The 21,857-nt window shown below is 54.7% G+C and overlaps 8 protein-coding genes across 8 annotated transcripts; 4 read left to right on the plus strand and 4 right to left on the minus strand.

Annotated features, from left to right (window-relative positions):
* Positions 1-154: 154 nt before the first annotated feature.
* Positions 155-2,710, plus strand: P168DRAFT_229860 (uncharacterized protein; the record flags this gene model as incomplete). The annotated part of the gene is made up of 2 exons (XM_024833205.1): positions 155-1,556; positions 1,617-2,710. 2 exons carry the CDS (start codon positions 155-157, stop codon positions 2,708-2,710), a joined length of 2,496 nt encoding a protein of 831 aa, XP_024696399.1.
* Positions 2,711-3,502: 792 nt separating this feature from the next.
* Positions 3,503-5,993, minus strand: sC (sulfate adenylyltransferase). Its single transcript, XM_024840634.1, has 5 exons — positions 5,749-5,993; positions 5,619-5,646; positions 5,333-5,515; positions 4,958-5,103; positions 3,503-4,897 (listed from the first exon to the last, which is right to left on the minus strand). Exons 1-5 carry the CDS (start codon positions 5,915-5,917, stop codon positions 3,699-3,701), a joined length of 1,725 nt encoding a protein of 574 aa, XP_024696400.1. The 5' UTR covers positions 5,918-5,993; the 3' UTR covers positions 3,503-3,698.
* Positions 5,994-7,984: 1,991 nt separating this feature from the next.
* Positions 7,985-8,949, minus strand: met16 (phosphoadenylyl-sulfate reductase (thioredoxin); the record flags this gene model as incomplete). The annotated part of the gene is made up of 2 exons (XM_024839719.1): positions 7,985-8,730; positions 8,784-8,949. 2 exons carry the CDS (start codon positions 8,947-8,949, stop codon positions 7,985-7,987), a joined length of 912 nt encoding a protein of 303 aa, XP_024696401.1.
* A 1,169-nt stretch (positions 8,950-10,118) lies between these two features.
* On the plus strand, positions 10,119-11,701 carry P168DRAFT_230472 (phosphoserine phosphatase SerB; the record flags this gene model as incomplete). Its single annotated transcript, XM_024833239.1, has 3 exons — positions 10,119-10,961; positions 11,038-11,295; positions 11,366-11,701. The coding sequence occupies 3 exons, from the start codon at positions 10,119-10,121 to the stop codon at positions 11,699-11,701; spliced, it is 1,437 nt and encodes a 478-aa protein (XP_024696402.1).
* A 666-nt stretch (positions 11,702-12,367) lies between these two features.
* Positions 12,368-13,973, minus strand: P168DRAFT_245915 (lipoate synthase). Its single transcript, XM_024834023.1, has one exon. It carries the CDS (start codon positions 13,948-13,950, stop codon positions 12,703-12,705), a length of 1,248 nt encoding a protein of 415 aa, XP_024696403.1. The 5' UTR covers positions 13,951-13,973; the 3' UTR covers positions 12,368-12,702.
* A 480-nt stretch (positions 13,974-14,453) lies between these two features.
* Positions 14,454-16,587, minus strand: P168DRAFT_308058 (uncharacterized protein; the record flags this gene model as incomplete). Its single annotated transcript, XM_024839162.1, has 2 exons — positions 14,454-15,362; positions 15,493-16,587. 2 exons carry the CDS (start codon positions 16,585-16,587, stop codon positions 14,454-14,456), a joined length of 2,004 nt encoding a protein of 667 aa, XP_024696404.1.
* A 1,158-nt stretch (positions 16,588-17,745) lies between these two features.
* Positions 17,746-19,719, plus strand: P168DRAFT_300627 (putative ribosomal assembly complex component Ipi3; the record flags this gene model as incomplete). The annotated part of the gene is made up of 2 exons (XM_024838448.1): positions 17,746-18,093; positions 18,163-19,719. The coding sequence occupies 2 exons, from the start codon at positions 17,746-17,748 to the stop codon at positions 19,540-19,542; spliced, it is 1,728 nt and encodes a 575-aa protein (XP_024696405.1). The 3' UTR covers positions 19,543-19,719.
* A 208-nt stretch (positions 19,720-19,927) lies between these two features.
* Positions 19,928-21,824, plus strand: P168DRAFT_308060 (proteasome regulatory particle lid subunit RPN5). Its single transcript, XM_024839163.1, has 5 exons — positions 19,928-20,167; positions 20,218-20,274; positions 20,334-20,570; positions 20,619-21,107; positions 21,157-21,824. Exons 1-5 carry the CDS (start codon positions 20,081-20,083, stop codon positions 21,754-21,756), a joined length of 1,470 nt encoding a protein of 489 aa, XP_024696406.1. The 5' UTR covers positions 19,928-20,080; the 3' UTR covers positions 21,757-21,824.
* Positions 21,825-21,857: the final 33 nt, after the last annotated feature.

Raw genomic sequence — 21,857 nt, forward strand, 5'->3', positions numbered from 1 at the left:
GTATTGGCCCTACTCACTTTCATTTGGGGGAAGATCTATCAATTCCGGTTGAAGCACCTCTTCTGCTTTCGTTCATTTCGCCAACCAGTCGACCTGGTTTGGTCAGTTTTCGTGCTCCTACAGGCAACTTCGCATCCAATCAACCCCGTCCCCAATGAATTCAGGCTATCCTCCAGACCCGGCGTCTGGTCAGAGGCCGGCGGAGCCGAAAGGCTCGGTGCGACGGGCGAGGGAGATGCTCGAGTCGGGGAGACGTCCAAGAATTCAAGCACCCCCAATGCCCCCACAAGGCTTCCAGCGTCCTCCCCCCTACCGAACCGATCCCTCTCATATGACCCAGTGGCCCCTGTCAGGCAGTGGTGCCATGCCACCCCAGCAGGTGGATCCCCAGGGAAGACTGTTTGTCCCAAGGGGACCACCACCGCAGAGACCCCCCCGCCCCGATGCTCCGTCGCCGTCGGTGTATTCAGAAAGGAGTCTTTCCGATGCCGAACCCAGTCCATTGCATTTGAATAGGTCAGTTCCGTCCTTCTCAAAGCCGCGACCGCCACAGCAACCACCACCCCCACGCCCGGCCGTCAGGGTCCCGATCCCCGCGCGCCCAACCAGTGACGCCGACTCAACGCCTCGGGTGTCAGTGGCCACGGATGAGCTCTTCCGGCGATCCGCGGCATCGACGACCTCCATTCCGTCGATTCCTGATTTCCCGGCGTCCACGCTCCCTCTTCCGGCGGAGGACAACACGGTTCCCAAACACGTCCCGAGACGGCCACCCAATCTCGCCCCGCCTCCGCACACATCGCGTTCCTTTATCAACCGCCGATCCTCCGTCTCGCCCATCCCCGAGGAGATATCTGAGAGCCCAACCGTCCCCCGGAGTGCGTATCCGTCCAGTCGCGCGGTTGTACCAAGTTGGGCATCCGCTCAGGCCGAGTCGGATATCCTAGGAGCCTACCTGGACGTCGATTCGGGCGAGGATTCTCCCGACTCGCGGCCCTCGGGCGAAGATCACGGTCCGACCCTGGTAAGGCAGGCCAGTCTGGGGAAACGAGGCAAGCCCTCGCTACGGACCATCCAACGGGCGACCACGGAATCACTCGCGCCCCCGGCCGGCAATCATCCCAGGGATATCAAGCAGCCTTCATCCGGCGCTGAACCTTCCGGGGCCCCCCAGCAAAAGGATGTCTTTGGCGGTCCCAAGGATAACAGAGGCTCCGCCTCGTCGTCGTCAACGGCATCCTCTCATTTCGACTGGGAAAAGGCACCCGTCGTCGTTAATATCGGCCAGCCGCAACGCCATGACTCCCCTGCGTTGGAGAAAGAAATGGGGGGCGCACTTCCTTTGGCGGCTCCGACCATGAGTGATAAGCGCCCTACTGGTCGCCGGCCGCCCCGTCTCGACATGGATGCCGTTCGGGATGCCGAAGCTCGAGGGAGCTTGACCAGCTTGCCGGATCTGATCCGGCGGGCGACGAGGCTTGCTACCAACCTCGAACACGGGCGTACAGCCAGCCGCAATGACCTCTTGAACTTTGGAGGCTCTAAGCTTCCGAATGGTAAGTCACCTCAGACCCCCTCAAATTTGACAGGACTGCTGAAGCTGATCTCCGACCCAGGCCAAAACCGCAAGTCCGGATCTCTCAAGGATATCTTGGCTTCGTTCCCCCCTCCGGCGTCCACTCCCCAGGGCGGGCGCTCGTCCTGGCCGACCTTTTTCGGGCGATCCCAGTTGCACAATCTCCACTCCAACGACGACACGGAAGACAACGGAGAAAAGAGCAGAAGGCCTGCACGACGCTGCTGCGGCATGCCACTCTGGCTTTTCATCGTGCTCCTCATCATATTCATCATCATCGTTCTCTGTGCCGTCCTGATCCCCGTCTTCCTGGTGGTCGTCCCCCAGCACAAAAACAGCCGCATCACCAGCCTAGCGAGTCACTCCGCCTGCGGATCCAATTCGCCCTGCGAAAACGGCGGGGTCAGCGTCTCCAGCGACGACGTCTGCTCCTGCGTCTGCACCAACGGCTTCACGGGATCGCGCTGTACTGTCGCCGGCGACGCCAGCTGCATCGCCACCGAGATCCCGGACGGTTCATCCTCGCGCAACGCAACCATGGGCGATCAGCTTCCCCGGCTCTTCGGCGACGTCAAAAGCGACTTCAACATCCCCCTGGACCCAGTGACCATCATGGCCCTCTTCAGCCAAAACGACGTGTCCTGCACGACCGAGAACGCCCTGATCGCCTTCCGCGGCGTCTCAACCGGGTCCAACAAACGCGATCTCCCCACGGCCACCCTATCCGCGCGCGGTTCCGCCGCAACAGAAGACGGCATTGTCTTCGACCATCCGATTAAAAAGCACTCACAGTCCGACTCCACCGACAAGGAGGATGACCCGCCCGAAGCATCCCCCTCCAAAACCCCCACCGCCTCGTCAACCCACCACTCCCCACAAGCCATCTCCGACAAAACCCTCGACTTCGCCCGCGTAGCAGTCCTCTACATCCTCGAAAAGACCGGCGCCTTCGACGCAGCCCTCTTCACCGTCGACAGCATCGAGAACTACCTGCGCGACAAGTACCCAGCCAAGAAAGAAAAGTACGTCATCGACCTGGAGGACGCGGGCGTGTCGGCCACGTACACGTTGGATTTCGACGGATACCAGATCAGCACACCCGGAGGCGCCGTGGTCGGAGGGGATAGTCAATAGCCGACAGTTCAATACGGTGATGGTCAGTAGAATTGGGGGTGTATAACATTGAGCGGTCCCGTTTTCCACCTTAATGGTTGGTTGGTTGAATTAGGAGTTGTGTTTTTATTTTCTTTCTATTTTTCGCTTTTTTATTCCCCTATTATCATTTTTCGTTTCATGATCGGATTCTATCATCCTGCATATCATATTAGATGTGCTATTTGTATTTTAGGGTTGATTTTAGGTAGTTAGCATTTACAATTTATATTATTGTACTTCGCTTGAGCTGATTACTATAGCAAGCTCTTCCTTCTTGCTTTGATCATATAGATGGTCTCTTTTATTCTTGACTGATTTAGAGTCAGTCAATCAATCAGTCACAGCAGATTTGACAGTCGAGTATTTTAACCATATCATGCATGGGTGGCGGATGTACAGATGGGACGATGAATAATGGATGAAAGTACACCATACTCCTGGATAGGATATATATAGTTCGAGGAACCAACGAATACAACCAACCAACACACCAATAATATTAACAATTCTTTCAACCTATGGAAACGTTGTGGACAATTGCTAGGTGCCTTGATTGCAAGAAACCACGGACAGCCAAAATAACACATCTATTTGGGAGAACAATGCAAGTCAGCTGACCTTCTCCCCTCTATTGTGTCTGCTTTTGGTACTGATGGATTAGTTAGCTAGCCAGTTCTATTACATACCTGGTAGTATTGGTATATCCGTGAGCTGAGAAGAGAATACAATATTGGTGGCTACGGGTTGGTAAGAAATAGATCAAAATACTCAATCAATTCAATTTCAGAGTGATTCGATTCTATTATGAAAAAAAGAGATCATCTTAGAGATTCTATCTCTAAATCTGTACAGAAAAATAAAAATAAGGGACCCATTCCCATTCCCATTTCCGGCTTAAGACAAAATAAAAATAAAAAAAATCAGAAGTATAAGAAAAAATCAAGATCTAAGAACGAAGTTGACCGATTTAAGCGCGGTCAAAGTAGCCCTCGGTCTCGAGCATGAGGATGATCTCGTGGACGATGCTGCGGACGCTCTGCTTGGAGACGTCGACGACGAGGTCGGCGTTGGTGGGAGCCTCATAGGGGTCGTCGACACCGGTGAAGCCCTTGATCTCACCGGCGCGGGCCTTGGAGTAGATGCCGCGCTTGTCGGTGCGCTCGCAGTACTCGAGCGGGGTGTTGACGTGGACCATGAAGAAGGAACCGCCCAGGCCGGCGACGGCCTCGCGGGCGGCCTTCCGGGAGTGCTCGTAGGGGGCGATGGGGGCGGCGATGACGGCGGCGCCGGAGCGGGTCAGCTCACCGGCGACGAAGGCGATGCGCTGCACGTTCTTGTGGCGATCCTCGCGGCTGAAGCCCAGCTCGGAGGACAGCTCGTGGCGGACGGTGTCACCGAGCAGCAGGGTGACGGCGCGGCCGCCCTGCTGGTTCAGGGTCACCTGCAGGGCACGGGCGATGGCGTCCTTGCCCGAGTTCATGTAACCGGTCAGGAAGATGGTGAAACCCTGCGAGGCGCGGGGCGGGCTGGCCTCGCGCAGGATCTTGACGACCTCGGGGTAGGAGAACCACTCGGGGATGTGGGCGCCGGTGCGCAGACGGTTGCGCAGCTCGGTACCGGAGATGTCCAGGGTCTTGATGCCGGGGGCGACCTGGTCCTTGGGCTTGTACTCGTCGGTGTCGGGCAGGTAGGTGACCTGCTGGAACTCGACGACCTCGATGCCGAGCTCCTCACGGTACTTCTCGACGGCGTGCTGGGCGTCGTAGGGGCCGTAGAACTCCTCACCCTTGGAGTTCTTACCGGGGCCAGCGTGATCACGGCCGACAATGAAGTGGGTGGCACCATGATTCTTGCGGATGATCGCGTGCCAGATGGCCTCGCGGGGACCACCCATGCGCATGGCGAGGGGCAGCAGACCCAGGACGGCCATTCCGTTGGGGTAGCGGGGCAGGAGAGCCTCGTAGGCACGGACACGGGTGAAGTGGTCGATGTCACCGGGCTTGGTGAGACCGACGACGGGGTGGATCAGGACATTGGCCTGACGGGCGCGAGCGGCGCGGACGGTCAGCTCACGGTGAGCACGGTGCATGGGGTTTCTGGTCTGGAAAGCGACAACTCGGTTCCAGCCGAGCTTGTCGAAGTGGATGCGCAGCTCCGCGGGGGTGTCTGATCGAGTGGATTAGCCATGGTTTTCTTCCAGGGAGGAGAGTATTATCGGAAACATACAGCGGAGGGCGACATAGTCGTAGTGGTTCAGCTTGTTGATAGCCTCAACCTTACCACCGATGTAGAAATCCTGGACGTTGTTGTTGAGGTACTTGATGGCGGGGTGGTCCTCATCGCCGCCAAAGACCAGCTTGGCTTCCTTGGCCCTAAAACAAGGGGTCAGTTTTATCCACGTCAACAGACCCACAAGGCGGAAGTTCCCCCCTGACAGGCTGAAACGCCGCCGGAGAAAACCAAACTAGTGCGGTGGGATTCATCTCCGACGACGGTCGGGGATCGGCATATTGCTCCGTCACGGACGGGAATACAACGACGTCCGCCGGGGAGAACAATAGAAAAATAGAATAGAATAAAATAAAGCGGAGGCAAACTTACTTGTCGGCACGGTAGATGTCGTCAATGGTCAAGATAGCCAGGTTGCGATCATCACGGAAATCACGGAGGGTGACACGAGAGCCGGCCTGCAGCTTTCCCTCGTCGATGACCTGCTGGGAGGCATCGAGGGTGATGGGCATGGAGAAGAGGTTGCCATCGGCCAGACGGCAGTTTTCGCAGACACTGGGATGGATTAGCACATGTTCCCATCACTTTCTCTTCAGAGACACTCCGAAAGAATTCTAGATATTTTCATTCAAATTCTAAACAGAAGGCAAGCGCATACCTGTCGAAATCCTTCTGGTTCATGAAACCTGCGGGGAGAGGCGTGGTTAGCCAGGAACGTAAGGCATGACATAATCCCAAGGATGGGTTAAAACGGGCAGAAAACAGGAATCATGGAGAGGAGACAGTACCCTCAAGAGGACTGAAGCCACCGTTCATGATAAGCTCCAGGTCGCACAGCTGACGCTCAGAGAGGATGACAGCAGGCAGGCTCTCGGCCTCCGCGGTCAACTCGTCGTGGCGGGGGGCATCGCGGGCGATGAGGTCCTTGAGGACACCGCCGTGGGGAGGGTTGGCCATGATGAAGATTATAGAAAGATAGAAAGAGGGCGAAGAGAGAGGAGGGTATAGAGAAAAGAAGTGAAGAGAAAGAGAGGGGGAGATGAGAAGTAGAAGAGGAAAAGGAAAGGAGGGGAGGGGGAAGAAGAGAAGAAGAAGAAAAAGTTGGAGCGGACCCAAGGATTGCCTAATCGGGACAACCCAGGTGCATGGCCTGGATTCTGAGGAATCAACCGTCATCTGCTACTATTCAACAGTGTTCTCGAATGTTATTATGAGTATCCAAGGTGGATCACATCCACCCCGCTGATGACGACCACTCATCCGGTCGATTTCCCTGCCAACTGGACTCCACTGTTTCATTTCCATCCTTTTTGATTCCTGGTTTCTTATTGTTCCTGGTTGACTCCTGGTGTGGTTTCCTTGCTGTCCGAGGTATATCAGAAACCCGTCCATCTACAGGGAAAAGAGAGATATCAGATTCGCCCCTCATTATCTACATCGTATACGGAGTCAATCCCATAGTCTCCGCACTAACGATCCAACCGGCGAATAAGCAAGCCCGACTGTACTATATACGCATGACGCCGACGTAACCACCGTCGTTCAGAGCGATCCCCCTGGCCACCCTGGACCGTCCTTATTTCCCCGGAGGCTCTCCTGAAATGTCTAAGTAGTGACTATTAGACCACAATGTACGAAGTAGAGTAGAACGGAGAAGGGGAAAGGCATCCAGGGAAAACGTAGTGAACCAAGAAAAGGTATGATTTTCAGGGGGGGCAAATTTCCCAGACCCGGACCATGGAGTCTGCGACCTTTGGGTACGTAAATCGGGAATTCTGTTACGTTGCGTCTGTCTAAGAATCCCTGTTGGTAAAATTAGACCGAGTATTGCCCAGTCTGTGACAGTCCGACGGAGATATAGAGGAACATTCATGTTCCTCAAACAGAGCCCGTCGGAGGACCAGTACGACCTGTCTTGTCTGTATCTTGCCGAGATACTCTTGAAACATACTGTTGCTTAGTAATTATGCAGACTCACGTGGCGCCAAGAACGGAGGCGGCATTGCGACATCTCAAACGCCGCTTGCGTGATCGTGCTTGGCGGAGTCAGGTGATCCAGCCGGCCCTAGATTTGCTCGTCGAACTTACGTCGCTAGTATTACAGTTTGAATGTGAACCCAACTGGAGAAATATAATTACCACCTATAATAGGCAAATAAAATAAAGAAATGTCCAAAAAAAAAGAAAGAAAGAAAGAAAGAAAGAAAGAAAGAAAGAACAAAGCAAGAAAAACAGAGTCCCAACAACATCATGATCCCTACAGTACCATAAGTAAGCGGCAAAGATCCGATCGATCAGATAAGATCCTTGCTGGCCGGCACTAGCCCGCCTTGCGTGATTTGCCCTAAAATCAACAAAGACACTGCTTAATTCTCGATCGGTAGGGAGAACCACGCCGTTAGCGGAAGATCATGGGGACTGGATCGAACCTCTCGATCATAGAATGGGACGGTTCGTGATTGCGTGATCGTTGAGCCGCATTTTATCATGTTGTGTTATTTTGACGACATTGTACCTAGTCCTATGCTCATACGGCAGGGAAGGATAGATCGGTTGGATGGAGCGGGTGTGTTAATGTAGGTTAAGGTGGATGGTACTGGAAGGATTTTTTTCGACTACGCTAGTTGCAGTGGATGCACACGACGAGTAGGGAAGAACGAAATGCTAACCTTAGCCCAGCCCTACTTAGGCTGAGGGAAGACTCGATGTCTACCACCTCACGTACACTACAGTATAAAGCCTAGAAGAATACAGGGAAAAGATTGTAATAAAGTAATTTTGATCATGCTAGTCATTATTGGTGATTCCAATGTACAGCGTCCCATCCGGCAAAAAAACCCACGGAACATGTAATCCCCAAGTCTTAATATTCATAACGGCATTATTATCCTCCCAATTGCATACCCTGTAAAATCCACAAATGATATCAATGCTGTGTGCAGCTCCGCTAGTGTTTTTGAACTCCCAACCCGAAGAAATAAGAAAAAGAACGCCAGATTATGCAAGTCTAAAAGACAGCACCATCTATTGTGCGGTGGTCGTGAGGGAAGGCTGCATTTGAGACAGGGCCTCTTCCTGACGCTTGCGCTCCATGTCCATCAGGAACTGGGCGTACTTGGATCGGGGGTTGTGGATGCCACACTCGGTCTTCTGCTGGCCCTTCCAGCGACCCGACCGCTCATCCTCGTTGGCGCTGACCGGCTGGGTGGAGTGGTAGTCGCCAATGCTCTTGTAGCCGCGGTCGAGGAGGACATTGTAGGGGACTTCATTGTCCTGGATGTACTGCTTCACCTGATCGAAGGACCAGTTGGCGAGCGGGTTGATCTTGATGAGACCGGCCTCATCGACCTCGATGATGTCCATGTCCCCACGCTTGCCGCCCTGGCTGCGACGGCGACCCGTGAGGACGGCGTGGACGTTGAGATCGCGGTAGGCCCGCTGGGCGGGCTCGACCTTGGCCACCCAGTCGTAGAACTGGTCGTCGGTCTCCCAGAGGCGGCCACCGTACTTCTGGGCAAACTCCTCCTCGGACTCGACGCCCTGAGGCTTGTAGATGTGGACGTTGACCAGGGGGTACTTGGCACGGACCCGGTCGACCAGATCCAGCGTCTCACGGAAGTGGTGGAGCGTGTCAAGGAAGACCAGGTCGACCATCTGCGGGCGAGGCACGTTCAACTTGGAGAGCATGTCCAGGGTCACCAGACCAGTGAGGCCAAAGGCCGTGGTCTGGAAGAGATGAGGCAGTGATGTGACACACCATCTCAGGACATCTAAGACAGTTAGATCGATGACCTAGGAGGGATGGGTGGAAGAAGCGGCTTACCTTGAGGTTCGAGGAATTGCAACTGTCTGTTGAGGAACTGCAGATGAGGCTTGGTGAAGACAATCTCCGGGGTATATTCATCACTGGAGCCACTGGAGTAGCCCGAGTCTCTCGAGTCGAGGGGCTCAACCTCGGAGGGGTAGGCAACAGGCATCTTGGCAGGCATGGTGTCAACCGGTGTGCAGAGGGGAATAGGCAACAAAGAGGAGAGTCAATGGCAGATCAGGATGCGTCCAGGCCCTTTTTGGAAGTATAAATAAGGCTAGATGACTGGAAGACAGAGAGAATGCAAATGGGTATGACGAAAGAGAAGAGTTTGATGCTTGAGGTCTGTGAAGTAGGTAGGAGAGACGTCCAGAAACCGGCCGATATAAAAGACCAGCCAGCAGGGGCAATCACGACATCCACAGCCTGCTCGAGACACTCATTTCCCTCCATCACTCATCCATGCCGGTCCATTCTGCCGACTGGCAATCACGACATCTGCTGTGACCGCCTGCCCGATCTGGGGGAATGCTGAAAAATCGGATTCGCTCATGCTGGCCAGAAATCACGCAATATCTGCGGTTCTGGTCTCTGCCGCCCACCGCAAGGGCGTGCTTGCCTTCTTTTCCAGGCCGGATTGCCGGTCACTCAGGCAGATCACATCATTGTTGCGTGAACTGACGGCAGGTTGAATAATCTTCCAATCTCTTCTATTCATGGGTCAGTGGCTAGGATCTTGGATTCATCCGGGAGGAGGGTTATGACCAATCTTGATTCCATGTTGCATCATCCCTTCTCTGGCCTTCCCCCGTCCTTCCTTTCCTCCCTCTCATAATCCCACCATCCCCTTCCCTCAACCTCTCTGTATCGGTGAGCTAGGACCATGCTGTTGTGATCGGCTCCACTAGGGCTGAGTCAGGTCTCAGTCCTTCTTCGTTGGTCCGTGTCGCATACTCGAGTAATTCAATTCAGCTTAGTTAACATGAACGCGGCCAACTGGTCGGAGAGAAGAAGTTGCGGTTATTCTGCCCCGGGCGGTGACGGGTAACGGCCATCGCCATCACGTGCAGGCCGGCGACCACGTGCCGCTTTCTTTTTTCCTCTTTTAATTTGTTAATTTTCCATTTCTGTTCTTTCAGGTGTCGATCGATGTTGCGGCCTGCAGGAAATGGCTTCATCATGATTTTTGTCTCTTCTCTCCTCTGATATCGACGAACACCTGCCAGAATAGCCATTCCTCTCTGTTACTCCCCCCGGGTCCTTCTTTGTAGATCCTTGAGGACGCGCCTAGTTTCCCCCTCCCGTTCCCACTTCTGTCTTGCAGTCTCAGCCCCGTATCCTGCTCCAACAATGGCTGCCTCCAACCCCACTACGGCGGCTCGTCCCCAGCGCCCGATGTTGCAACATACCTTGTCCAGCAATTCCTTCATCCTCGACCACCAACAGTACAAACCCGGGGTTCCTATTACTCAAACGATCAGCAATGTGCTGGATCAGCCTAACGATGCGGCGTTGGCCTCGTTGTCGCTGAACAACTACAACCCGGTCAGCCCCGACCCCGATCGCGTCACCGAGACCGGCGTCACGCATAGTATCTTTGGCCACCACGACAACCCTCTGCCTCATGATACGCCGCAGCTGGTCGCGACCATCTTCTACAAGTCCTCCAACCCCATCCACCCTCATCTGCACCCGGATTCCTCGCGCAATGTGCGGTCCGGTGATAAGCTTCCGTCCCCGATGGTTCCCGTGGGCTCCGCCCCCACGGTAGACATGGAGAAGATTCCACGGGAGCCCCCTGCGCCAGAGCCTGAACCCCTCGACCATCTGTATGGGCCCTTCGTCTCGCAGCTGTGCTTGACGAATTTCCTCCAGATTATCGAATCTCTCCCGACCCCCTACCAGCGCATGAACACCTCGCACCGCTGCCTCGACAAGCACGACCAGCCCCGGGTCGTGGAAGTGACCTTTTCCCCGCCCCCGAACCCCGACTATCTCACCTTCACCGACCTGCGCAAGCACGAGAGCATATGGCGCTTCGAGCGCGAGTGGAATGTGGAGGTGGTGCTGCAGAAGGAGAGCGTGTTCCGCCGGCACAAGCGCCTGGTGGTGTTCGACATGGACAGCACGTTGATCCAAAACGAGGTGATCGATGAGATCGCCCGGTTCATCGGTGTAGAAAAGCAAGTTTCGGTGGGTGCATTCTTTCTCTTCACTTCATTTTCCCTTCCACTATTACTCCCATGTGTCTAGTGCTAATATGATGTAGGAAATCACCGAACGAGCCATGAACGGTGAAATCGACTTCTCCGAATCGCTGCGAGAGCGTGTCGGTCTGCTCAACGGCGTTCCCGCGGACGTGTTCGAGAAGCTGAAGTCGGTACTGACCATCTCTCCTGGTGCTCGGGAGCTCTGCAAGAGCTTGAAGAGCCTGGGTTGCAAGTTGGCCGTTTTGAGTGGAGGATTCCAGCCGCTGGCCGAGTGGCTGGCCGAGGAGCTGGGCATCGATTACGCTCGCGCCAACCATGTATGTCTTCGAAACAAGAAGCAAGAGCAAAGCTTTATTGTCCAGCGGACTAACCCTTTATTCTCACTAGCTCGAAATCGACCCCGTCACCCAGACCCTCACGGGCAAACTGGTCCCGACGTACCCCATCATTGACGCCGAGCAGAAGCGCTCGATCCTCAAGTCCCTCGCAGCGGAACACAACATTCCCATTTCCCAGACGGTGGCTGTCGGCGACGGCGCCAACGACCTTCTCATGCTGCACGCCGCCGGCCTGGGGGTCGCCTGGCGCGCCAAGAGCATGGTCCAGCTGAAGGCACCGACCCGTCTGAACGGGGACAGCCTCCTGGACGTCCTCTACCTCCTGGGCATGACCAAGGGTGACATCAACGAGTTGACCAACGACTCGACAGACGGTCTGGCATGACGAACGTAAGATTTTCAGGAGTGATCACTTGGAGACATCGTAGCTGGATCTTGACGGGTGATAGACACATTCACACCTATACACACAGACACCCACTCTCACGTACCCACATACCCGCGACGGGTTAAGACCTACGGCTATTTATCTGGAAGCACCTGTTCCGTTCCCATCCCATTCCATTCCATTCCCAAGCAGGGGGGAAGTCAACTGGAGAGAGAGAGGGTATCTCGCCCGGTGCGAACCCTATCATTTAAATCTTCTTTCATATTGAATTCTCCCTTCCCATGTCTTTCCGTCCCGGCTTATTTTCTTCTTTCTTGTCTACGGAATCCGAGACAGTTATACGTCGTTTCCTTTCTCCTCCTTTTCCCCTCTTTGATTTCCTTTTTCCCCCTTATATCCTATCAACTTTTGCTGTTTCCCTCGCGCCGGAAGGAATGGATAAAGAAACCTCCCAATCGTATCTCCGTCTCCTATGTAGTTAACATGATTCAGCTCGTAAAAGTATACGCTCGAGTCGACCACACAAATAAGTTGCGTTTGATGGAACTGTGGACAACTCAATAATTGCTATCTTAGGAGAGAGAGAGAGAAGTATATGTCCAGTGAAAGACGGATCTATCAGTGGAGATTTATTCATCTGAAATTCAGATTGATTTGCCTAGTATTTGGTTCGTTGGTATACAAAGTTATATATTTCCTGGGGAAAGTAGTAGGGTGTTGAAGCTTTCCCTGGTTTTAACATCATTCTCAGCCTGAGCGTCAAGGCTGGTTTCTTTTTAGTCTTTCTGATTCCAAACCTACCTACCTATCCTAGGTAGGAGGTAAAGTTCTTCTTACTGCTGTCCATCTCATCCGTCTACCAATACACCTCAACCAACATGATAATAAAAAGACAAAATGTGAAATTATAAAATAGAACCACCCATATGCTGTTGAATCCTGCGCCGAAGATAAAGAAGAAAAAAAGAAAAAAAAAAGAAACAAGAGAAAAGTTTGAATCAGCGAGTCGCCTCATCAACGATAGTCTTCTCGCTCACAGCGTCTTCCGCGCCCACCGTACCCGCCCGACGCTTCTTCAAGACGTTCTCAATGAAAGATTCACCGGCCTTGTAGCTGCTGCGGACCAAGGGACCGGACGCACAGTAAAGGAAGCCCATATCGAGGGCACGCTGGCGCCACTGCTCGAACCGATCGGGCGTGACGTACTCATGGACAGCCATATGGCGCTTCGTAGGACGCATATACTGGCCAAAGGTGACGACGTCGACGTCGACAGCGCGCAGCTGGCGCAGGGTATCCCAGAGCTGCTCATCCGTCTCGCCGAGACCCAGCATGAGCGAGGTCTTCGTGATAAGGTCCGGACGGGCCTTCTTGGCAGCGTCGAGGACACGCACGGACTGCTGGAAGGTGGCGCGACGGTCGCGGACGAAGGGGGTAAGAGGCTCGACGGTCTCGACGTTGTGGGCGTAGACGTCGAGGCCCGAGCGGGCGACGAGGGCGACCATGTCCAGGTCACCGCTGTAATCGCCCGTCAGACACTCGACCAGCATGCCGGGCTTTTTCTGCTTGATCTTTATGACGGTTTCTGCGAAGTGGCGGGCGCCGCCGTCGACGAGGTCGTCGCGGTCGACGCTCGTGAGCACGATGTAGCCGAGACCCCAGCGCGAGATGGCTTCGGCTGTGTTCTCGGGCTCGTGCGGGTCGAGCGGCGGCGGGCGGCGCGAGGTCTTAACGCTGCAGAAGCGGCATCCGCGGGTGCAGGTGTCGCCCATGAGCATGATGGTAGCCGTGGCGGCGGACTTGTCGTCGCCGCCCCAGCAGTCGGAGATATTGGGGCAGCGGGCCTCCTCGCAGACGGTGTGGAGGCCGAGGCCGCGGAGGTCTTTCTTGAGGCGCTGGTAGTTCTTGGAGTCTGGGATGGGGGTCTTGAGCCACGAGGGCAGGCGGGTCATCTCCTTCTTGCGGCCGGCTGGGCCGACGAGGGCTGTTTTGAGGGCGTACGCTTCGGACGGGTCGAGCGGTGCATCTTCGCCGTCTCCGGACACGAAATCCGAGAACGAGGGTCCGGCGTTGAGCTTGTCCGTGAAGTTGGTGCGTGGTTTCTGCGATGTGGCGCCGTTGGTGACGGATGAGGGTTCGGTAGTCGCGTAGGTGCGGCTGCAGTGAGGAGCTAGAACTCTGGGCCGAGGAATGACCCTCGGCGAGGCGCTGCAGAGAAATCGTAGACGTCCTGTTGAGGCGGCCATTGTGTGTGTGAGGGTGTGTAAAGGGCGATGGGAGTTGGAGAAAAGAAAGCTTGAATTCCGCGGGAAAGTCGAGCCAGATGAGGCAATTCCGGTGATAACGGATGATGACTCATCCGGAGGCGGTCACATAATTGATGCCTGAGGCTGCCTTACAAATACATCATCTAGTTCTAGTATAGAATAGCTAAGTATAGAAGTCTATTAGGTATAATTATTAGTATATAGGTCACAGACCAATCTATCTAGTGGAATATCAAATAACAATTACACATTAAACACAGAACCAATCCAACAACAGAACAAAGGAAACCTGCCAGACGATACAGGTAGATCGACGACGAAAGGATAGACAGAAACACAGATGGTGAAAAGAATCAGTGACGAAAAAAAAACTTGAAAGCAGGCCACTTGGTCTAGCCAAATCTCTGCAAAAGAATGAAAGTGGACAAACGTCGGAGGGAGAATTTGTGCGTTCTAAGCAGACGGTGTATACTAGCAACCATCTATACTTTGCTTTCCAGAACCTGAGCAAGCGCGAGAACAGAAGCTTTCAATGTCTCATCCTGCTCCCGCCCCGTGATGGCAAATAGAAGATTATCGATGATACGATCCAGCTCTTTACGGAGTTCCGTGCCGCGTGAACCGAGAACCCTATCTTTGATGCGCGACGGCACGGGCTGACTGAATTGCATGGTGGTCGAGGGTGAGATCCGCTCAGGGACGGTATCCAAACGAGGTAGGTTGGGACGCTGGGAGAAATCGCTCCTTTTGTTCCCCGAGGCGAGCGAAACAACATGGTTTCGTGCAATGAGCGAAGCGCAGAGACCGTCGAGGAGGTTCTCCGCAACGTCGGGGAATATGTCGCGGAACGGCCGGATCAGGGCCTTTTCGTTGTTGTGCCGGATGAACATGATGACGGGCGAGGTCAGCCTTAGCATGTTCCGTGGGAAGTCTTTCACCGAGTGCTCCAGCTGGTCTATCGTCCATTCGTGGTCCCACCATTTCCCCAGCTCTGCCTTCTCCGAGAGGTGGGATTCGCGCCGCGGCGATGCCTGGGCTTTGGGTAATGGCTGAGTCCGGGGCGTTATGCCTGGGTTAGGCGGTGATGTGGGCTGTTCTTGGGGTTCCGGGGGCTTCTCGCAGACAACAGTCGCACTGGCACTATCTGAAGCTAGCGAGCTTGCGTCGGTGTAGTCATCGTCTTCCTTGTCGCCACGGTACTCATCCGGAGAATAGCAGGAAGCGTGGGTATTGTAGCCACTATCGGACATCTCCAAGGGTGTGTCAGGACTGAAGGCAGACACCTCCCGCTGACGTTGATCGGGCGTCGACGGTATTGTACGGGTTGGCAGGGCCGGTATTGGATAACTCGTCGGTGGGGAAGATTGTCGAGAGATATCAACCAGCTTGGGCTTTGTTTTTCGAGCAAAGATCTGCAATAGTCAGCATGATGTCGGGATAATGGGGCCGGGAGAAGGGCAAGGTTACCACAGGCTCGTCAGGTACGTTCGGTCCATCTGGCAGTCTCGACCCATCTGGCACTTTGCGCTCAGCCGCTAGTATCGGTGTGCTCTTCGGTCCCGGGGTTGGGGGGCTTTGTTGTACGATTTGGAACTTTCTTCGGTTGCATTCCTTGGGCCCTTCGCCTCTGACTACCGTCATCTCCACGGGAGCCCGCTGAAGCCAGGTTTCAAAGTGCGACAGATTGCTCGGGACCCAGCTCCCTTCGCTCGACACCGTTCCCGAACGACTTCTTTGGGTAGCTTCCGACGACCAAGATAAATCACGTTTCCCAAAAGATCCACTATTGGTAAATCCCGCGGGTGACGACATACGCTCCGTGTCGGTAGATGTCCGGGGTACATTACCGTCACCGGATTCACACTGTTGAACTAAATGAGAGTGAGCCATGTGGACATTTGTCGATCCCGTCGTCTTGGGGGCCTCCGTCTCGGGTTCGGGTGTGAACGGTTTCGCCACCTCACACGGCTTGGTAGTAAGCTCGTGGTTGCAGCTTTTGGGCGTATACTGGCTGTAGTCGGATTCGGACCCAGGTTGGGGCGAAAAGTAAGCGGACGACGGGGAGCGTGGGGGAATCGCGTCGGAGAGAGGTGGACTAGGAAGGAGGCCAAATGTCTCCATGCTCGAGGTTGTGAGATTTTGGTCTGAGCGCCAGGTGCGCAGAGTGTGATTCTTCGACGACGGGGAGCGAGACGCCTGGCGTTCCTTGGGGGTCGCCTGCAGGCTTTCCATTGATGGCGAGCTCGGCAGACGTAGCTGGAACGGTTGTTTCATCCTCCGCACGGAGCGGAAGGGCGAGATGCAGACCGGGTCCCGGTCTACGGGCCGCTTTGGCTGCGCGGTGGTATACCCGACCTGATCCATGCGCGGCGAGGTCGATGGGACGAACGACAGAGAGCTCTGCGCTTGCTGCTTCCGCCATGGCTGAACTGATGGGGAGTAGCGCGGAGAAGAAATATTACACCCACGGTACGTGTTCTCTTCGCTTCCTACATGGTACGAGGGCACGGATCGGCCTGCATACGTCGGGACATTATTCGCAGACAGCGCGTGCTGGTGTTGAGGGTAGTAGGGTTTCCAATCCATTTTCACGCGATTGTAGTCCATCTCGGACATGGCGAGCTCCAGAGTCGGAAACAAGCAAGAGGGATCAATCTGCAAAGTAATGATGGTGTGGGATGACAAACAAGAAACCAAAAGAAGAGAAGAGGGAAAAGAGGATCAGGTCAAAACAACCAAAATAGGAGTGAGGAGAAGAGAACATGCGGTCGACAGGGCCTTATACAACCATTCCATGCTCGGGATAAACATCCCTTGTCTGTCTGGCGGTGACAGTAAGCCAGAGACACCAGGGCAAATGTATCAACCCCCTTCCAGAGGATCCCCCCAACACTCAAGAACAAGAGCGTCCTGAACTTCCAAGGGCCACTCCACCTAGAGTCCTTGCATACCAAAACGGCGGAAATGCGGCAACCGGCCTGGTGATTGGATCATAGTCCCCCGGCGTACCACCTGCAGGGTCAGGACAACGTGGATTGTCTGTTTCCCAGGCAGTCTGCATTTCGTCATTACGCCCGGCATGAGACATACAGAGGGAGGACGCCCCTAGAGGAGCCTCGCGAGGACATCAGGCTCCCCTGGTTGGCTGTCTGGTCAACAGCTACCGCTGTTGTGCCGGGCAATCAAAGGCAGCATCCCTAGAAGGCCCACCCCCTTGCGTGGGAGGTTGCTGCGGACAGGACCATTGGGTCCATATTTCGCGAGGCAATCGTAATTTCAGCAGCATGTGCAAGCAACTGCCTCGCTCACTCTGAAGAGATTTGAAATGTATCAAGCTGCCCCGAGTGACTCCTGGATACAAAGGATTATAATTAGGAGCTTCCCAGGGTGAAAGGGAGCTCATTCTCCCCTCTAGGGCTTTACCCATCTGACTTCGTTCTGCACTGTCGAACTAACGCAGGGTACATCACAGACACTGGGTTCATGTGGTAAGGGTTAGTTGGTAAGGAGTCAAGGGACTCAGTAGTTGGAGATGATCATGGACGATAGAGTCGCATAGTTGAAGTTAATCGTCTGAATTATGCTTTTGATAACGATGATTTGTACATACTTTATCCATGTCAATCAGTCAGCTGTGCCTGTCCAAAAGTAGGTTAGCGTAACAAACAGTGCAAACGGTTATCGTCGATTTTATCGCCGATCTTGAAGCAATATCGTCAAATTCGTTTGTCTTGAAAAGATTTATTCTACGACCATATTAATTCGCCGCTCCTCATGCTCTCAGAGCACTTCATCGCGTCGACGTCGACGTCGGCCAAGACCCCGGCCTCTGCGAGCCTCAGAGATGTGGGAATCTGCGTGCATGAGCTGCAGCCCGCACCGGCCCTTCGTTCCACCTTCAAGAAAAGCGTTACGGCGCCCAATTGTTTGGCCGTGAGTCCGTCGCATGTGTTCGCCGCTCAGTCGGAGAAAGCTACGGTCCATGTGTATAGCAGGAATAAGGGGAACCAGGAAGCGACCATCCCGTTCCCTGAGCGCATCCGCAGCATTGCGATTGCAGGAGGGAAGAATGGAGATGTGCTGGTTTTGGGGACGGAGGGCGGTCGTCTAATATTGTGGGAGGTAAGTCGTTTTTGTTTTGGTGTGGATTGAAGAGACTGTCATAGGCCATGTGGATCTAATGGCATCTAGACCTGCACGGGTCGACAGGTTGCGACGACCGCATCGCATTTGAGCCCGGTGACGGCTCTCGTGGTTGATCCCACCTCCAACTTCATCTTGTCCGGCTCTTCGGACGCAAGCATTCATGTCTGGTCCTTGGTCGACCTCCTCTCCTTCACAAAACCTCCATCCGGTCGCGATCGTCAACCCCCCAACTCGCCCATCCGTACGTTCTCGAACCATCGCGCGGGCATCAGTGCTCTTGCAATGGGTCACAGCACGGGTCGGTACAATATCGCTGTTTCAGCGTCGCAGGACAATACGGCCATTGCTTGGGATTATCATAACGGACGTGTGCTGCGGACTTTCCTCTTGCCGGCCAGTGCGGTCAGCCTAACTCTGGATCCGGTGGACCGGGCATTCTACGCGGGCTACGAGGATGGTAGCATCCAGTCAGTGGATTTCTATAAGAGTCAGTCCGTGCAGCACCCGCTTCACGATCCGTCTTTACAGTCGACTCCCGCGCAACCATCCGCTGGAGATCGGTGGGCCCCGCCTTCGCCCGAGTGTGGCCCGGCCCATGCACTGTCGCTCTCGCACGACGGGGCCGTGCTACTCTCCGGCCATAAAAACGGCAAAGTCCTTTCATGGAGCGTGGGGCGAAGAAAGTATGCCTCGTCGGTGGCAGACTTCACCCACCCCGTTACGAACCTGTTCGTGCTGCCCCCGATTGGACTTTCTCTGCCCGCTCTCGACTTGAAGCGGGTGGCGCATACGATCGTCAAACCGCGATATGACAGCACGCTCTCCGAGAACTCGCACACTGCTGGTACCGTCCCCGCCGAATACACATTTAACACCCATCTCCTGCCCTCGATATCCTCTCCCCCCGCCGCCACCAAGGCCCCGCACGCCACGCGGACCGACCACTTTGCCGAATCATTCACCCAAGCACTTTTCCCCGACTCTCTGCTAGACGAAGGTCTGGCCGAGCTAGCCGCATTGAACCAGCCTGGAATTAACGGGGCGCCGGCTCCGTCGTCCGCATCGGTAGACACGTCGGCTCAAGACACACAGATTGCCCTCCTCGAAGGCCAACTGTCAGCACTCCGCACGAAGGTTTCGGTCAGTGACACCGCACGACAGGCGTCCACCGACGAACTCACGAAACTGCGATCGGATCTGGCCGGCCTCCACGATTACATCGACACGCTCCACCAGAAACAGGAGCAAGCGCAGAAGGAGAAGGTGAGCCGCCTCGCTCGCAAGGAGGAGCGGGAGAATCGTCGACGTAAGGCCTGGTTTGCGGCGGAGAAGAAGGGCAAGAAGGGGGACACGGCCATGAGACAGATGGAGGCCGAAGAGATGGTCTTGACGAGTGACAGTGATGACCAGAGTAGCGATGAGTAATCGCTGCACCATCCCTGGTCGCTCGCGCTTATATATTGAATATGTCTATTGTCTAGAGTTGCAGGAATGGCGTACGGTACAAAAGTTCGATCTGATTCGGGTTATATCCCGATTTTGGCTGTTGATCCTGGATAGAGTTGTTACCATCTATGTACTGTACTGTAAATAGGGAATTTCCAGCATCCAATCTTTCAGCGGACCTAGCGTTTTCCTGTAGTTCTCCCGTAGACTAAATTATATGTAATCTTCTAGCACAAATGAAGAATCAAATCGAAACACGGCGGGTGAGATGGAGGATTGAGGTGGATGATGTGAGGTCACGTGCGGGACAGCTTCCAGCTCGAACTGGCCGCCCGAACACCGTCACAGCTTCATCCATCCAGACCATCCACTCTCCCTCCCTTCGACAGCCCCACCGTCTGGATATTATCAATCTTTCGCATATTAGGTGTACTGTGCATCGTCGACATAGATTTCGAAGTCATCGACCCTTCACTCATTTGTTCCCCTCGAGCCCGTTACCGCCTGCAACGTCATCATGGCCGACGGAAGCGTGTTGAAGGCCGAGAAGGACTACAGCAAGGATGCCGACAAGCTGATTCCGGAGGCGGAGCAGTTGGCAAAGGTGGGATGCTTGTCTTCTGATAATTCATCAAGATGCTGACTAGTGTATAGACCGATGTGCAGGGTGCCATCGATAAACTCCTGGTTCTGGAGAAACAAGCGCGACAGGTGAGCGACACCGGTCTTTTGTTTTGATATTCAATATAAGATTTGCTAATGTGAATCAGGCCTCGGATCTGCCGACCACCTCCCGCCTGCTTATCACCATCGTCACACTGAGCAAGAACTCCGGCGACTGGGGTCTCCTCAACGACCAAGTCCTCCTCCTCTCCAAGAAACATGCCCAGCTGAAGCAGGCGATTACGCGGATGGTCCAGGTGGTGATGGGATTCCTGGAGGAGACGCCCAACCTGGATGTGAAGCTGTCCGTCATTCAAACCCTGCGGACAGTGACGGAAGGGAAGGTAAGTCACGCCACGTCTGTCGTACGAATCTCTTGCTGATGTGCTTAGATCTTCGTTGAAGTCGAGAGAGCTCGCGTGACCCGCATCCTATCGAACATCAAAAAGACCCAAGGCGATATCAACGCGGCGGCCGACATCCTGTGCGAGTTGCAGGTGGAGACATTCGGATCGATGACCCGACGGGAGAAGACGGAGTTTATTCTGGAACAGGTGGCGCTGTGCATAGAGCGAGGCGATTGGACGCAAGCCACCATCCTGAGCCGCAAGATCAACAGACGGTACTTTGCGCGCAAGCCCAAGAAGAGCGCCGAGGAGATCGAGAAGCGGAGGAAGGAGGCCGAGGAGCGCGAGAAGACTCGGGCACCGGACGAGGCTCCCATGGAGGTCGATGACGACGTGACCGACCTCAAGCTCCGCTACTTTGAACAACAGATCATCCTCGCCAACCACGACTACAAGTACCTGGAAGTGTGCAAACACTACCGAGAGGTCCTGGACACGGAGTCGGTCCAGAACAACCCGGAGCAGCTGCGAGCGGTATGTCTTCCATTCCTGGTCTCCCATGTATGGCTACTAATAGATAAAGGTACTGGCCCGGATTGTATATTACATCACCCTGGCTCCATATGACAACGAACAGTCGGATCTGCTGCACCGCATCCTGCAGGACACTCGGCTGTCGACAGTCCCGGCCGAAGCGCGACTGATCAAGCTGTTCACGACGCCCGAACTGATGCGCTGGCCGATTGTGGCGAAGCAATTCGGGCCGCACCTGTGCGAGACGGACGTCTTCAGCCCGGAAGCCAGCCAGTCGAGCGAGGACCAGTCGTTCCAGCGGTGGCAGGACCTGAAGAAGCGGGTGATTGAGCACAACGTGCGCGTGGTGGCCAAGTACTACACTCGCATCCAGATGGGCCGGCTGACGGAGCTGCTGGACCTGACGGAGGAGGAGACGGAGAAGTACATCAGCGACCTGGTGACGCTCAAGACGATCTACGCGAAGATCGACCGTCCGGCGCGACTGGTCAGCTTCTCCAAGCCGCGCGATGCGGACGACGTCTTGAACGAATGGAGCAGCGACATGAAGAGCCTGCTGGGATTGCTGGAGCGGATTGACCATCTGATCACGAAGGAGGAGATGATGGCTCGGATTCTTCCGACCCGGGAGAAGAGCAAGGCTCGTTAGACAGCGCTGAGCAGGCGGTACAAGTAAACGACAGTAGAGCAGGATAATGGAATCATTCTAAAGTCTATACATAACCGTCCACCAAATCTAGTCTTAACATA

The sequence above is a fragment of the Aspergillus campestris genome (genome assembly GCF_002847485.1).
Source record: "Aspergillus campestris IBT 28561 chromosome Unknown P168scaffold_1, whole genome shotgun sequence".
NCBI classification, from domain to species: Eukaryota; Fungi; Ascomycota; class Eurotiomycetes; order Eurotiales; family Aspergillaceae; genus Aspergillus; species Aspergillus campestris.